The sequence below is a fragment of the Phyllostomus discolor genome, chromosome 8, assembly GCF_004126475.2.
Source record: "Phyllostomus discolor isolate MPI-MPIP mPhyDis1 chromosome 8, mPhyDis1.pri.v3, whole genome shotgun sequence".
NCBI classification, from domain to species: domain Eukaryota; kingdom Metazoa; phylum Chordata; class Mammalia; order Chiroptera; family Phyllostomidae; genus Phyllostomus; species Phyllostomus discolor.
The window spans coordinates 77,551,044-77,567,379 of record NC_040910.2 but is presented as its reverse complement, the minus strand read 5'-3'; the positions used below and the strand labels follow the sequence as shown (position 1 = coordinate 77,567,379).

At 54.6% G+C, this 16,336-nt stretch overlaps 1 protein-coding gene across 5 annotated transcripts in view; it reads left to right on the top strand.

Moving 5' to 3' along the window:
• Positions 1-16,336, top strand: part of ABR (ABR activator of RhoGEF and GTPase) — a 172,800-nt gene that overhangs the window by 88,901 nt on the left and 67,563 nt on the right. For 4 of the 5 annotated variants that reach the window (XM_028519029.2, XM_028519030.2, XM_028519033.2 and 1 more), the window contains exon 3: positions 13,816-13,914. In XM_028519029.2, coding sequence (XP_028374830.2) covers positions 13,816-13,914 — 99 coding nt within the window. Of the gene's footprint in view, positions 1-4,658; positions 5,484-13,815; positions 13,915-16,336 lie in introns of those variants that run through there. The other variant, XM_028519032.2, reaches the window with a different exon arrangement.

Below are 16,336 nucleotides of genomic sequence, written 5' to 3'. Positions count from 1 at the left end.
TTGAGTGAGTGAGTGAGTGAATGAATGAATGACACTCGCCACCCAGACTGACCCCACACAGTCTCGTCTGCCCCGCAGCCCCCATCAGCACGGCTGACCCCTGTTCATTTTTCAGTGAGTTTTAATGTCACCTCCCCCCCATTTGCTCCCTCAGAGGCCCCTGTCTGTGCCCTCAGAGCATGCTCTGCTTGCCCAATCATAGCACTTACCCCACTTCTTTCTTTTAACTTCTTCATTTTCCCTGATTACATCACTGAGAATTCTAACTTTATAGAAATATCTAATACAGAAAGTGAAAGTCCCAAGTTCCATCCTACAGAGAGAGCTTTGGTTAAAGAGTTGGTTGTATGTCTTATGTGTCTCCTTTTTTCATGTGACATATCTATATATAGATATACATGTGTTTATACATAAAATGGGGTTGTGTTTCCTACTGTTGGCACTGTTACGCAGTTTGTTCTCATTTTACTTAATTAGCTGGACATCTGGAATATCGGTAGTTAAAGATCCCCCTGGTTTTTCTTTATGACTATATGCAGTGTTTCATTTTATGGATGTACCATAATTCACTTAACCAACTCCCCTGAAAGTGGAGTTGCTGAGTCAGAGGGTGTGAACACTTGAAATCACGACAGATGTTTGCCTGTATCCTTTCTGAGACAGTTGTTCCTCGGCGCCAGAGTCCTGAGATGAGGCACCTCTCCGGGCACTGCCGCGGCCCACAGTGTCGGCCTGTCCCGGAGACCCTCCGCTCCGTGGAGGTAGACGTAGCGACCTATTGTCAGCCGCTAGCACCGTGCCTGGTGCACAGCAGGTGATTAATAAAGACTCTTTGGCTGAGTGGGTAAGGGAACGAGGGCGTGGAGGATGCGTGTGAGAGAAGGCCGTGGGGCTGAGGAGAGCAACTCTCGGTGGCTTTGAGGGTGTGGGCGTGGTGAGTGGCAGGTGTCTGTGAGAGCTCTCCTTGCCCACGGGGTGTCCAGGCCCCTCACTGTCCAACAAGGTGTGGGTCTAGCCACTTCTCCAAGCACTTCACCTGCCCCTTTTCTCTTCTGTCCTCCAGCCGTGCTTCCTGGGGTTCCTTACAAAAGGGTTTCCTTTCCCGCCTTCCTCCCTTTGCCTGGAAACCCTTGCCCTTCCAGATGCTGCTCAGGAGCCGTGTCCTATAAAGCGTTTCCTCTGCAGCAGGGTGAGTGCTGATCAGTGCGGACACTGCCTTGTTTTCCCTCGGCCCCTGGGGCGGAGAGCACTCCAAGCTCGGGGGCCGTGTCTCCCGATGAGTGTGTGTGTGTGTGCCAGGCAGGCCTCCTCTCTGGCTACGAGTGAGCAGGCGAGTGAACAGATAGACGGACAGGAAAACACAGGAGGCGAAAATGGAATATCATTGTGGCTGTGTAGGTGTGAGATGCTCAAACCTTGGTTGTGGTGGTGGCATTGGAAAAGAAAAGAAGGAAGAAGCAAAGGGACTTGGTAAAAGGGATGTGGGGCCCGAGGGAAGGGCGACTCACAAGATGGAGGCGCTGCCAACAGAAGTGGAGAAGCCAGAAGGGGAAGCTGGTTCGGGGAGGGGGAAGGGTCGATCGGTCTGTGTATGTGGAGCTGAGGGGCGTGGATGGGACTCAAGGGTGGAGATCTAGTTGACAGCACAGACGCTGCATTTGGAGCTGAGCAAGATGCTGGGAGTGCTACCACTGGCCTGGGCATGAAAAGGATGAGTTCTCTGAAAGCAGAGCGGAGGACGAAGGCCTGGGTCCTGAAGGGGTGACTCCACCTTGACAGGGAACAGCAGAAAGAGGAGCCAGCTGAAACCAGAGTGTTCAGGAGAAGCTGAGGGATTTGAGAATGTCCAGACTGCAGAGGCCAAGGAACAGAGAGGGGGGCCTCTGATTTTGGAAAAAGGCAACCTAGGGGCTTCTGGAGTGGCTGCTTCTCCGGAGAGGAGGATCAGGAGCCAGGCTGGAGTAGCTGGAGTGTGGTGGACAACGGGAGGAAGCTCAGGTCCAGGGCTGGCTCAGGGCATTTGCAGGGGAAAGGGAGGGCGCATCACTGGGACTTGTGAGTCACTTCCCCTCCAGGGGGGGGACCGAGGGCCTCTGAGTGCAGTCAGTGTGCCCGGTGGAGCTGGAAGGACGTTCTCGTTACTCACTGGAATTTCCAGCTGACTGGGGTGGGGTGGAGTAGAGGTGCCATGGGTGTTCAGAGAGCAGCTTCTGAGGGGCTTCAGCGTTTGGGGAAGAAGTGGGTCTCAATCTCACCATGCTGAAGAGGAACATGGGGAATGGAGATGAGGGTACTCCAGAAGACTTCTAAGGCATCTTTTGCTCCTTGGATGGGGGAAGGGACACAGGAGGGGCCCTTTTCCCATGCCACCTCCTTGTCTGGCCGTGGGTGCAGCCCGTGCCATGCACTTGGAGCCTGTCGGATGGGAGACAGAAACTGGCACAGAGCCCTGGGCTGGCACACTCATGCCCTGGGGAATGCCAGGCCTGGTTGTTCCCAAGCCCTGGGAACAGCCTCATCCGCCCAAACCAAATGAGGAGTTGTGGCTGAAAGGGCTCTTCAGATGTGCCCTGGCTATTTATAACCCAGAGAGGGCAGGGGCAGGGGCAGGGGAAAACCAGTGACTGAGGGAGACAGCGGGGTTTGGGGTGGGACGTGCCTCTGTGGAACCCTGTCAGCTCTGAGGTCGCAGGGAGCCTCTCCCAAATCCCTTGTTGTTTCAGCTTTGGTGACAGGGAGGAGCCTGTCACTGGTGAGGACAGGTCCTTTTCTCTAATAGAATGGCAGGAGCCCCACCTAGAGCCTAGAGCATCTACCGCCTTTGGGGAGGAGGTGAGATAAGAAACCATGTCCATTCCTTTCTTTTTCCCTCCTCTCTTCTCCTCAACACTCTACCCAGCTTGGAGGTGCAGGCAAGGGCCCCTTGTTCAGCTGAGGTGCCCACTGGGAAGGAGAGAGGCAATGACACCAGGCGGGTGAATGATGCTACATGGGTGACCATCCTTTGGAATGCATTTCCAAATGAGTTCCGAGGAGTTTGACTTTCCCCACTGTGGCCACACAGTTGCCATGTGACGGGGTGTTACGTGTGCATAAGGATGCCAGTGGTGGACACACACGAGAAATGGATGGACAGCTCAGACACTGTACCATTAAGAGCCACAGTGTCTAAGGCAACTGTGTACTGGGAGCGAGAATTGTGAACTGGAAGCATCAGGAAGGTTACAAGGGGATCTCTGGCTGGAGAGAGGGTTGTGGGGCTGCTGGGAGATTGGGGTGGGGGTTGCTGGCTTGAGTGGGGCTGGAGCTTCGGAGCTCAGCACCCAGAATCTTGAGTTTTCACTTGGTCTACCTAGTTGGTGGCACCTATTATGTAGGTTTACAAAAAATAAGTGTTGGGTTATTATTGTGTGAGGTTGAATTTGATTCCAATGAGGAAAGGGGACAGAGGGGGTATTCGGGGAACCCCCACGCCCTCCCAACTGCCAGCCTTCTCTCAAGGAGCAGCCAGTTGCAGGGAGACAGCAGCCTCGTCTGTGGGCCTAATTCAGTGCACAGACGTGTGTTTCATTTAGACTGTGCCATGGTTTGTTTTATTTTATTTTTAATTTTTTTTACATTACAGTTTCAATATTATTTTGTATTGGTTTCAGGTGTGCAGAGTAGCGGTTAGACAATCACATACTTTACAAAATGTTCCCCTGATAGTCCCAGTACCCACCTGGCTCCGTACCTAGTTACCGCAGTATCATTGACTGCACCGCGGTTTTTCTTTTTAATATAATTTATCTGCCGTCATTTTAAAATCGAGAGATATCACCTAAGAACCCAGATTTCCAGCTTCTCTTGAACAATCCAAAATGGGGCTACCTTGAGCCTGCGTTGCCCCTGGCAGCCATCAGCTGGAGCTGAGTTCACCCAGTTCCCACCTGGCTCGCTTCACTGATTGGTCTTATCTACACCATCGTGGGTGCTGGAGTTTGCAACCTTTGCCCTAGGTGTTGTGAAAGAGCTTTTCCGGGTGCTGCCCCAAGCTCCTCCCCCGCGAGAGTGGGTAGGTGTACATCTCTAACTGGAATGTTTCCCTTACCTCTGCATGGATTCGGCTTTGTAACTGTTGAAGCAGCCCAGGGAAGCAGGCTGGGGCGGCGGTGGGCAGGCAGGGCTGGGCATGCTCCCTGTCCTGGGTCGTGTGCACCGGCGCCTGTGAGGCTGCCCCTGTTGGGCTGAGGCCCCGCTTGATGGATAAGAGCCCCAAGGAGGTGGTGTTGCTAATCTCAGCCGCATCTGTGTGTAGATGTGGCACGGAGACCGTGGGGGTGGCCCTGCTGCAGACTCTCTGGTTTAGCACTTGTGCTTCTGTTACGGTGAGGCATGTCAGGCCTTCTTGTCCCCCCGGCCCCCCGGGAGGACTGGAAACTGGTTTCACACTAGGCTCTGGCCTCCGCTCAGCAAAGGTGTTAGAGCCTGAGGCAGAGGTGAGAAGAGGACTCAGTCTTATCGGGATTCCAAGGTGACACCGAGGTTGGCCCGGGTCGTCCGTGAGGCTGTGCCGGCAGCTGCTCCTCCGCTCCGCCCCCTGCCTGCTCCCGCCCGGCCCAGGAGAGGGGCTGTAAATAAAGCCTGTCGCTGGGAAGCCGACCTTCCCTTGCGCCCTGCTGCCTGCGGCCTCCTTGCCCCTCCTCCGCGCTCGAGAAGCCTCCGCCAGCCGGCTGGCCCGGTGACCACAGAGGGAACGGCTCCACCTCGCAAGTCAAGTTGTGCATTTCCTGTGTATTAATAGCAAACGCGAACCTCGGAGCCCAGAGAGGGCGAGATCGCCGGGCCGGCGGCGGGGCGCCGGGACCCACCTCGGGAGCGCCGGCCGGGGAGCTTGGGGCCCCGCCTGCGCCCGGCCCGCGCGCACAGCAGGAAGGGCCCGGCGGCCGCGCAGGGGCGCCTCCTGCTCCGCCCGCGCGCCTTCCAGCGCTGACAGTCCGGACATCGCGGCGGCCGCGGCGGCGGGGGGGCTCCGCCGAGAGGCGGCCGAGGCCCGTGGGGCTGCCCTGGAGGACCTGCTTCCCCTTTCTCCGGACGGGACGCGCGCGAGGCGGGCCCGCAGCCCCGCGCTCAGGAGGGCTGGGAAGCCGCTGCAGGAAAAGGTTCATAATGGAGCCTTTCATCGCGAGCCGGTGGCCAGGTGCCAGGACTGACTCCGGGGAAGCCAGCATGCTGGTTTAGGCCTGCCCTGCACGCTCTTCCCTCCCTGCCCGCCTGCCTCGCTCCCGGGCGGCGGCAACGGCGGCTGCTGCTGCCGCCACTGCTGCGTGGACCCTGCTTCCTGTTTGCCCTCCGCGGCTCCGGCTGCCATGGAAGAGGAAGAGGAGGCAATAGGCTATTTGGACAAGGTTCTGGAGGATGAAGATGTGTTTCTCCTGGAGGAATGCGAGCTGGGAACCCCATCCAGCCCTGGCTCAGGGTCCCCCTTCTTGGTGGCTGTGAAGGTGGGAATGTGACACGCCCTGGATGCTTGCTGAGGGAGGGGGCAGGGCTAGCAGCTCTCAACTGCGAAGCTGTGTGCGGGCAGAAATGGCTGATGGGTGCGCAAACCTCGCTCAGCCTGAGAGGGGCTGGCGCATGCCTGCGAGGGGCTGAGAGGGGCTGTGCACGCCGGCAGCTGTTCCTGGGGCAGAGGTGCTGCGCCTGCCTCCTCTCCTGGAGCAGTTGTCCTCAGGGGGAGTGGTTGTTGCTTTACCCAGGCCAGCTGTGCCGCGGGCTTTCTCTGGCAGTGACATGAATCACCTGGTGGGCATGTCAGCGGTGTGAGCCTGCTGCCCCAGAGGAGCTGGCTGACTTGAAACCAGGAGGCTGTAATTTATTGTTTCCATGGCAACTGTAGGATAAGTGCACTTACAGAAGTTGAGGCAAAGGGGGCCACTCTCTTTCCAGCAAGGAGACTTGGGGAATCTCGCTAGGACAGGAGGGCATTTGGAGAGAGAGAGAGAGGTGGAGAGAGAGAGCACGCTCCAGAGGTCACTGAGCTCCCTCGAAGGAAAAGAATTGGAGCCACTGAAGTGGGCTCCGGAGGTGACAGCTGGCTCTGAGGCAAACGCCAGGTAGGTAGTTGCTTTTCCTAAGGTGGGCATAGGCAGGGAACATCTGTGGGCCCCCCTCCCACTCACCCACTCTGGGGCTGTGGGCACTCTCGACAGCAGTGCCCCGGTGCTGGCAGGAGGGACTGGCTGCATCAGTCCCTCCCCTTCACCTCCTCCCCAGGGGCAGGGCTGCCCGTGAGGCATGGCACAGCAAACCCGTCTACCTTTCTTTCTCCTAAGTCCACTTTTAAAAGCTCTAACCTCAGCCTTTTACTCACCTCCTCTCTGTGTGTTCTGTGGCCAGAAGCGGGGCCAGTTAGAAAGTATGGCAGGGAGTTTGAAGACCGCAAGCTAGGCTGCCTAACTGAGAGCACCCATCCGTGGGCCCCAGGTCTGGCAGCCCAGGCAACACTGCACCCCAGAGGGCATTGTGCCCAGAGCACTGCTGTGGGCAGGAGGCTGTCACTGGGCCTCTCTGTCCCTCCTGTAAGATGGGCATCACAGCCCTGCCCCACCCAGGCCACAGAATGATTCTGAGGAGGAGCTAATGAGGATACAAATAGACCGCAGCCCCTGGTAGGCGGCTGATGTGGAGAGCCGGGGTGGAGCTGCAGCCGTAGGCCTGGGTGCAGAGCGTTGAGGAGCTGTAATGGGAAGCTGGCAGTGCCTAGTGGCCCTGCCCTGGTTCTCCTGGTGCTAGCTCTGAGTTCTGGGGGGAAATCTTCCCGATTGGGCCCATGAAGGCCTCTGCACTTAAGGTCTGACCAGTCTTCCCACCTGGAACAGGAAGGGAAAAAGTCTGATTATGACCCACGAGCACTGGCTGGTTCAGCAGTGTGTGGGATTGAGGTACGTGGGGCTCCTAATGGGCCTTCTCTGTGAAACCCTTCCCAGCACAAAGGGGATCCTGCTCTTTTCCTGCCATGTGGGTCCACCCTGACTCTGGACTCTGGCTTATGCCTCAGTCTCAGCCCATATTTCATCCTGCTTGGAACCCTAGACATCTGCCCTCTTGAGTATATCCTATCCCCCTGGAGGGCAGGGGCCACGCTGTATTCATTGTGGAATGCTGCACAGTGCTTGGCTGGTGCCCAGTGAATTTGGGGAATGAGCGAGGCTCAGTGGGGCCTGCAAAGGGCGCACCATGTCTCTGGCCTTGTTCCACATCAGAGGTGTTCTAAGGAGGCAGCACATGGATGCCAAGGTATCCTGGGCACACAGCACACCTGGAAACACTGCTCCTCCCAGATCCCTGTGCGTCTTCACCCCCACCTGGCTGCCTCGTGTTCTTGGACTGGTCTCCAGCATGGAAGGCGGGGGCCTTTCCTGAGTGTTGGGGAATTCCAGGCCCCGTGTCTCATCCTGAACACCTCTAGGGTGCCTTCCTCCTTTACCAGGCTTGGCTGTCTTTAGAGAGGGAAGACAAGCAGGGTGGCTGGAGAGAGGTGGTGAGAAAGCTCGTTGATTCATTCAGCAAACACTCTCAGGCTGTGTTTTGTTCGCAGCACCCTTCCTGGGATGGGAAGGGGGCAAGATGAACAAGATATGGTTGGTTCTCACAGAGAGTTCACAGTTCCGGGGGGGGGGGGGCGAGTGGGCAGAGAATAGAAATACAATGAGAAAGTAGTCAGAGCCGTAAGAAGGATTTTTTAAAGTATATTTTATTGATGATGCTATTATAGTTGTCCCATTTTTTTCTTCCCTTTATCCCCTTCTACCCTGCACCCCCCTCCCACCCCCTTCCTCCCCTCAGTTCATGTCCATGGGTCATACATAAAAGTTCTTTGGCTTCTCCATTACCTATACTATTCTTAACCTCCCCCTGTCTATTTTGTACCTATCATCTATGCCACTTATTCCCTGTACCTTTTCCCCCTCTCCCCCCCCCCCCCCCGATAGCCCTCCATATGATCTTCATTTCTGTGATTCTGTTCCTGTTTTAGTTGTTTGTTTAGTTTGGTTTTTTAGGTTTGGTTGTTGATAGTTGTGTTTGTTGTCATTCTACTGTTCATAGTTTTGATCATCTTTTTCTTAGATAAGTCACTTTAACATTTTATATATTAAGGGCTGGGTGATGATAAACTCCTTTAACTTGACTTTATCTGCCCTTCCATTCTAAATGAAAGCTTTGATGGATAGAGTAATCTTGGATATAGGCCCTTGCCTTTCATGATTTTGAATACTTCTTTCCAGCTCTTTCTTGCCTGTAAGGTTTCTTTTGAGAAATCAGCTGACAGTCTGATGGGAACTCTTTTGTAGGTTACTGTCTCCTTTTCGCTTGGTGCTTTTAAGATTCTTTCTCTTTAATCTTGGGTAATTTAATTATGATGTGTCTTGGTGTGTTCCTCCTTAGGTCCAGTTTTTTGGGAACTCTCTGAGCTTCCTGGACTTCCTGGAAGTCTATTTCCTTCACCAGATTGAGGACATTCTCCTTCATTATTTTTTCAAATAAGTTTTCAATTTTGTGCTCTTCCTCTTCTCCTTCTGCACCCCTATGATTCGGATGTTGGAACATTTGAAGTTGTCCTGCAGGTTCCTAAGCTTCTCCTCAATTTTTTTTTGAATTCTTGTTTCTTCACTCTGTTCCTGTTGAATGTTTATTTCTTCCTTCTGCTCCAAACTGTTGGTCTGAGTCCTGGTTTCCTTCCCTTCACTGTTGGTTCCCTGAATATTTTTCTTTATTTCACTTTGCATAGCCTTCACTTCTTCCTCTTTCTCTATTTTGCATCTGTACTCAGTCATTTCTGTGAGCATCCTGATGACCAGTGTTTTCAGCTCTGCACCTGATAGGTTGGCTATCTGTGAGAAGGATTCTGGTAGGACAGGACTAAGTTCGCAGGAGGGGGAACTGCCTCTCGACGAGCCAAGGCTGGACTCAACGAGCCAAGGCTGGACTCAACGAGCCAAGGCTGGACTCAACGAGATGCATGTGTGCGTGTGGTCGAGGGGCCTTTCTGGAGAGTGCGCTGCCCCTGTCCTGGCCTGCGGGCTGCCTTGGCACGCTCTCACAAGATAGACTCTCTCCAGCAGCTGGTAGGAATCCAAGACATTCTCTCTTTTCTATTACTTTCCTTCAGGAGTCCTCACCTTAAATAGTTGTCATGATCCTGAGCACGTGTCTAGATGCCAGTCCTATAAATCAATCCTGTTTTTGGTGTAATTTCCAGATCTTCGGCGGGGGTGGGGACAGATGTGAAGATGGCAGTGGTTGTCTCCAGAGCGGGAGCTTGCGGTGTCTTGCAACCCACACTCGCCTTTGAGGAGTTAATGGTCTATAAACTAATAATAATGTGAATACTGATAGCAACATCACCTCCCAGCTGTAAAGTGTCGTATACTTTCCAAAAAGCTTTGATACAATTCTATTTAAAGGTACATAGGGATAATAGAGTCCTTGTAATATAAATGCTGCTATTTAAGGGAACGCATTCTGTCAGGAATGAAAATCTTTTTTATAATGCAGATTAACCCTTCAGGTGTTATCCTGTGCCAATTGTTAATGGATTGTCTGAAATGCCTACATTTTGTCTGTCCAGTCTGCCCAGACCTCTTCTTGGCGGGCAGTGGCGGCCATGCCTGGGCCCCCACTTGGGTGTTTCTCGAAGTAGGGGCCACGTGTGTAGTGATTCGAGAGATGATTTTACATGGCATCTGGGTATGGATTTTGCACTTAGGTATATAGTTGCACTTAGGTATATACGTTAATGTATATTAGAAAAAATGTGATTTCATATGCCATACATGGGATAAGGCTGTGCTTTTAAGAAGTCAGTTGTTGTGAAGAACAGTATTAGGTGAGTAATGGTGCAGGGGGTATGTGAGCGTGACAGACGGGAGAGGTGGGACAGGAACGCTGGAGTTTGGAAACACTCCTGGATCCCACGGGCCCCCCACCAAGCTTCCGTCAGCCAGGTACCCAGAGTATGGGGGACCACCGTGGGAAGGGTGGGGTTTGGGCTCCATCCACCCCCCAGCATTTGCCTGTCCTCTCTGCTCTTTGTTTTGTTTAAATAATTTTATTTTATCAGTTTGTTTTTTTGTTGTTCAAGCATAGTTTTCTGCCTGACCCCAGCCCTCCCCTCATTCCTCCCCTGCTCTCTGCTGTTTATCCTCTGAGGAATTTGCTGAAAGACACCTCCCCAGTGCCTGGCCTGGCGCTGTGGAGAGGAGAGAGTGGTAGATTCCCTGCGTTGTCACCTCGGAGCAGTGCCGGCCAGCCTGAGGTGGGGGCCAGCCTGAGGTGGGGGCCAGGTTAGGGGCTCAGCCCCCAGACCCAGCAGCATCTGCTCCGAGCAAAGCCCACTCCGTGCTCCTTGCAAACTGGTGGGGCCCAGGAGCTGAGTTCCCCCGATGGAAAGCCACTTGGCCTACGGTTCTGAATGGCAGGCGGCCCTCCAGTCCTCATCGTAGCCTTGGAGGAGATCCCCACTCCGTGTCTTGGCTTGGCCTAGAACCAAACCTTCGGAGGCTTTTTTCAGCCCCTCCTTTTTTCAGTAGACCGGGCCAGAGCTGGTTCAGCCTCACTTGTAGACACTGTCCCTGTCTGAGTGACTCCACCTGCTGGATTTGGGGGCCCCGAGCTGACAGACTTTGAGACTCGCAGATTGTGTAAAATGCTGGGGCAAAGGAGCCCACTGTGGATGCATTCCATAAGCTCTGCTGCGGGAGGAAGTGTGGACAGTGTTCCTGGGCAGGCAGCTTTGCTGTGCCGGCGGAGGGGGGCGAACTCCAGAGCACTCGCCCTGGGGGTGCCGGGCACGTGGGCTCCCCTGGAGGGCTCTCTGGGACCGAGACGGTCTCCCTCGCTTGTGTCCGTGGTGCGTGGCTCCTCGTGAGGCACGAGGGAGTGAGGGTGGGGCCCTGATATTTTGTGACATGAGAATAAATTCAAGAAATTTCAGGAAACAATTGTGAATTTCCAGGTACACGTGGGGTCTGAGGAAAGCAAAGCAAAGGTGGAAGAGGTTTTTGGTGGCCACAGAGAGCAGGCCTGTTGTGATAAAATGCACGGAATGTAATTTCACGTCCCCCCACCCCCCCACCAGCCCAGACTTCAGAGTGATTGTGGGCCAGACTGGGGATTCTTGGGGGTGACTTTTTAATCCCTTTGGAGAGCCCCTTCAGGATCGGACTCTGAGGTGAAGTCTCTTAAGGAGTGGGTGGGTCTTGCTGAAATGGGCCGGACACTGGGGTATGTGCTCCTGCCCGGGTGGACGAAGGCTCGGTGGGCTGTGAACCACCGGGTCCTCGTCCAGGCAGCTCTGTGGTTACGGTCACAGTGTTGCCCTAGTGACTTCCAGGACCTCCGACAAATCCTCTCTTCACAGGGAACAGGAGGGGAATGGGGCGCAGCAGGGGAGTGTCCCCCCCGCCCCCCCAGCTCTGGCGAGCTCCCGTTCATTGGTCGTGCTGGGGAAGCCCCGGGGTTTGTGGGATGTGCAGCCAGGGGCCAGAGGGCTGCCCTCCTGCCGTGCGGACAGCTCCAGACAGTGGCAGTTGCCACTGTCTGCGACTCGGGAGAATAGTGGTACCACCTTCTAGAATGTGGGGTTTCAGTGAGCGAAGCCGTGGAAAACTTAGGGCAGCGCCTGGTCCTTGTGAAGCCATCAGGAAGTAACTGTTGTCCCTCCCTAAAGCCTGGAGCCCGTGCGAGGCTCCTACTGCCACTGAAACAAGTTACCACACATTTAGGGCCTTCAGACAACACACACTTATTCACTCACACACATGGGTCTCCAGGGGTCAGCTGGGCTGCGTCCTTCTGGAAGCCCTGAGGGAGAGAATCCGTTTCTGCGGCTTTTCCAGCTTCTGGAGGCCTCCCGTGTCCCTCTCCTGTGTCCCTCGGCTCGTGGAACGTCTTCGAAGCCGGCAGTGCAGCACCTTCCAGTGCCCCGCCTGTCGTCCCCCCACCCCCACCCCATCCCGTCCGCTCTCTCCTTTTGGGTCATAGCACCTTTCCTCCGACCCTCTTGCCTGCCTCTCATAGGACCCTTGTGATACACAGGGTCCACCTGGATAGTGCGGGATAATCTTCCCATCTAAAAATCCTTAATCACATCTGCTCAGTCCCTTCTGCCATATAAGGTAACACATCCACGGGGTTGGGGGCGGGGTTAGGGTGTGGACCTCTTGGACAGGACATTGTTCTTCTATCACAGGGTCAGATACCACTTCAGAGAGTGGGGGTGGGGCGGGGGCAGGCAGCAGCCTCCAGCACAGACCTGCTAACGGGCTTGCTCATGGAAGGCCAGGGGTTAAGCCTCTCACCTGGGGAACTGGTGGGAGAGCAGGTGAGCACTCACCCCCCCTTGCTGCACCCCCCCCCCCCAAGGGGAAGCACCTGAGGGAGGAAAACCGTTCTTCCCAGGACCTGGGAAGATGCTTGCAACGGGAATGTGAGAGTGAGGAGGTCGTGGGAGTAGGGGAAGAGCACAGGGTTTGGTGTTCTGTCCGTGTGACCCTGGGCTAGTCCCTTCCCTCTTCTAAGTCTTGTCTGTGTCCGTGAGCACGATGGAAAACTGCAGCACCCACCTCAGCGAGGCATTTGAAGGCCGAATGAGAGCGTGGAAAGGACCTGGGGGCCTTAGCGGATGTCCAGTGCCCGCTGGCTTGGGGTGTCGCGTGGTGCCGGGCTCCAGGGGCATGCGCAGGAGTGCGGTGCAGGCCCTTCGGAGGCCCCACGAAACCCACGGGCGGGTGATGAGAGGAGGCGCCCACGGGTTCGGGGCCGGCGCCACAGACTCCAGTGGGAGAGCTGATGCTGCAGGCCGGGGCTTTGGCTGCGCCTTGGAGGAGAGGCGGGATTCAGTCGGGGGTCTGGTGGGCGTTCAGTAAATGCTTGTCGGGTGAATAAATAAGTGAAAGAATAACCTAACCGAGTCCCCAGGTAATCATGTTTCGCAGTGTTGGTACTCAGTCCTTGACAAAGATCAGGTGTGAGGGGCGTACTCCGAAGATTGGTCTGGCTTTGGTGTGTGGAGGGGAGGGAGGAGAGGCGGGACCAGGAGAACCGGCTGTGGAGCGGTGTGCTGTGGGCCCCCACCGCAGCAGCAGAGAGGGGTGGGTCAGGAGGGAAGAGTCTTGGTAAGAGATCAGCAGGGTGGGTGTTCAGGGCTACGTGGGGTGGGGTCTCCACCACAGGGGTGGAGAGATGGGCGGGCAGGAGGCCAGCTGGGGCCCATGCCTTACAAAGTGAGGCCGTCGGGAGGATGGGGGCCCCACAGCTAGCACTTTTCCTTGTGAATTTGAACCTCTGAGGACAGGAAGGTATAGTCAGAGGAGTAGCTAGAAGGCTACACAGCTGGGTCCCCGTGGCCACTTTCACCCCATTCTTTCCACCCCTGCCCTCAGTGCGGAGCTCACTTCCTCCTGCCCCTCCTGTGTGACCCTGCCCTGCCTCAGCCTGGCTCTGACTTCCCTTCTCAACTGTGCCCCCATCAAACTGCCGTGCCCCCACCCCCCCCATGAGGCCAGGTCCTCACTGTTAGATAGATGGTTGAATTAGGTGGATGGGTATCAAGGACAGGAGGAAAAAAGAGAGAAAGCAAGATGTTAGTGTAGGAATATGGGTGGTTGTTTTTCCCTTGATATTTTTGTACTTGCCAAATTTTCACTATTAAGTATATTTGGCATTTATCCCCTACAAAAGTGTTCGAGAAAGCCTAAAGGCCAGAAAACAGACCAATCGGGATTCTGGCCTCCTTTCTCATGAGCTGTTGGCTTTTGGTTTGTTCTTGGACAGGTGGAAGCAGGGAAAGGCCTGGAGATGAGGAAGCTGGTTCTCTCAGGGTTCCTGGCCAGCGAAGAGATCTACATTAACCAGCTGGAAGCCCTGTTGCTGGTGAGTATGTGCTCCGGGCCTCCTGGGCCCCCTGTTGGACAGTGTCATGCTCTGAACTGCTTTTGGAGTTGGGAAGGAAGGAGGACCTGAACCAGTCCTCCCCTGTGGGCAGGCACTGCTCTGCTTACAGCGTGGTGTCCGGCAGCCAGGTCATTGCTGCAAAGGGCCCCCACTCTCCGTTGCCTGCTCTGGGAAAGGCAGGAGAAGAAGCACAGCTAGGCTGGGGGTGGCAAACGCCCCGCCACCCGTGACCGTGGCACAGGCATTGCTAATTGACTTGTCCACGTGAGGCTTTACCCACCGCTCCCCGTTGTGCTCTGGGAGTCTCTATTGGTCCATCAAGGTGAGACCTCTCCATCATCGCTGGTCCCGGTCCTCCCCCTTCCTGCAACAGTGAGCCCTTTGAGCTGCCCCAAGGTCCTGTGGCAGGGATGTGAGGTGGGGGCTCTCTGTGCTGTTTGGAGACATGCCGTCGCCCTGAGGTGTTAGACCAGCCCCAGCCCTTCACGAAGGTGCCACAGTTTCCTCTCCAAGATGGGGGCATTGTTGTGAGAATCTGACCGGCAGGGGAAGGCTATTAAAATATTTTCAAAAAGTAAAAGTGCTACACAGATGTAAGATGTTTCAGCCTTTGAAGAAAGTGCTTATTAGATGTGTCTGGAGATTATGCAGTGTGATTATGGCAGGTAAAGTTCTTCTCCCTGTGGGTGCTTTGCAGTCGGAGACATAAGATGCTACCAGTAAAAAGGGGAAATAAAAAATGTAGATGCAGCCTTGGCTGGGCGGCCCAGCTGGTTCGAGCATTGCCCTATACACCAAAAGGCTGCGGGTTTGATTCCTGGCACATACCTAGGTTGCAGGTTCGATTCCCAGTTGGGATGAACTGAATGATGTTTATCTGTATCTAATCAGTGAACATATCCTCAGATGAGGATTAAAAAATGTAGATGCAGAGCAGTAGAAACTCACTGATACAAGAATCGTAAGATACAGATTTATGTACTTATGAGATGTTGTCACTCAGTGTCCATGGGGATTTGGCCTTTATTAGCCAAGGAATAACTACTGAAGTGTGCAGATACTTTGTAACACGCTGGATTGAGTCTGTGGTGAATCTCCCTGGGAGTTTGTCAGAATGCACAGCAGTGTTTTCAAGTGTGGCGGATAAACGAGGATTCTGGTCTGGGGCCAGAGCCGGGGCAAGGTCAGCTCTGCCTAACAGACGTATTGCATTGTTGAACAAATCGTGTGCCTGGCCATGAGGGGGTCGGCCCAACATTTAAATACAAGTGAAGAAGAAAATATCAGCACATCTCAAATACGTACTGTTTCCTGAAACTTGCGGTTTGTTGTATGTCCGTGTGCGCATGCGTGTATGTACTGGCCCGTACTATTTTTTACACGTGTTGTCAGGCTTGCAAACCACTGGCTTTGGGCAAGCCTCGCATGACTTCCTTGAGCCTCAGTTTCCTCGTATGAGGATGAGAATAATACCATTAACTTCTCTCTCCTCTTCTGGGGTTTGGAAGACCAGGCGGTCCTTTTCGGGACCTAGTACAGTGCAGGGTACTCGGGTGCTCAAATATTAACTGAAGGAAAGAGGACAGGCAGATGACCAGTCAGATACACAAGGAACACAACTTACACACTATGAATTACTGCACCAAAATTCGAGGGTGTGGCTGGCATCAGTGACCGGATGCGTATTAGGAAGGAGCTCAAACAAGGGAGGAGGGGCTGCTCTGTGGATCCCTGCTTGGCCACTTACTAGCTCTAGCCCAGGGGTGTCAGACTCATTGTCACCGGGGGCCACATCAGCCTCCACATCAGCCTCTAGGTATGTGCCTTGGCCCTTCAAAGGGCCAAATGTCATTTTAGGGCTGCATAAACGTAACTACTCCTTAACTAGGGGCAGGGAGCCCGGTGCTGCTGCCACCGGGTAGAAACAAGGTGCCGGGCTGGATCCCGAGGGCCTTGTGTTTGCCATCTGTGCTCTAGGCCTTCAGCAGATCAGGGAACCTTCATGCCTCATTTTCTCCATCTGCAAACTGGGTATACTGGTGTTGGTGCAGCGGGTCCTTGTCGTGATGTCGATGAGATGCCCTGGAAACCTAACTCTTGCGTGTGTCCGTTAGCCCGTGGTGAATTTGGTTTTACTTAAAGTCACAGAACCCACGGAAGACACTGAGGACTCAACTTTGTTCAAGGGGTTGTTGTGAGGATTGTGGGAGTTGGTGCCTGAGCTTTGTGTGGGAAGCTCTTCAAAGAGAGCCAGAGAGCCGAAGCGGCAGCTGACAGTGTTATCTTCTCCCGTGCAGGGAGAGCCTGCAGGTTAGGGCTTGTTTGACACGCCCTTGTCCTGAGGGAAGGGGAGGCGCAGCCTGCCCCTCTGGGTTCCAGCTCGTGGTTGGTGCTCTGTCAC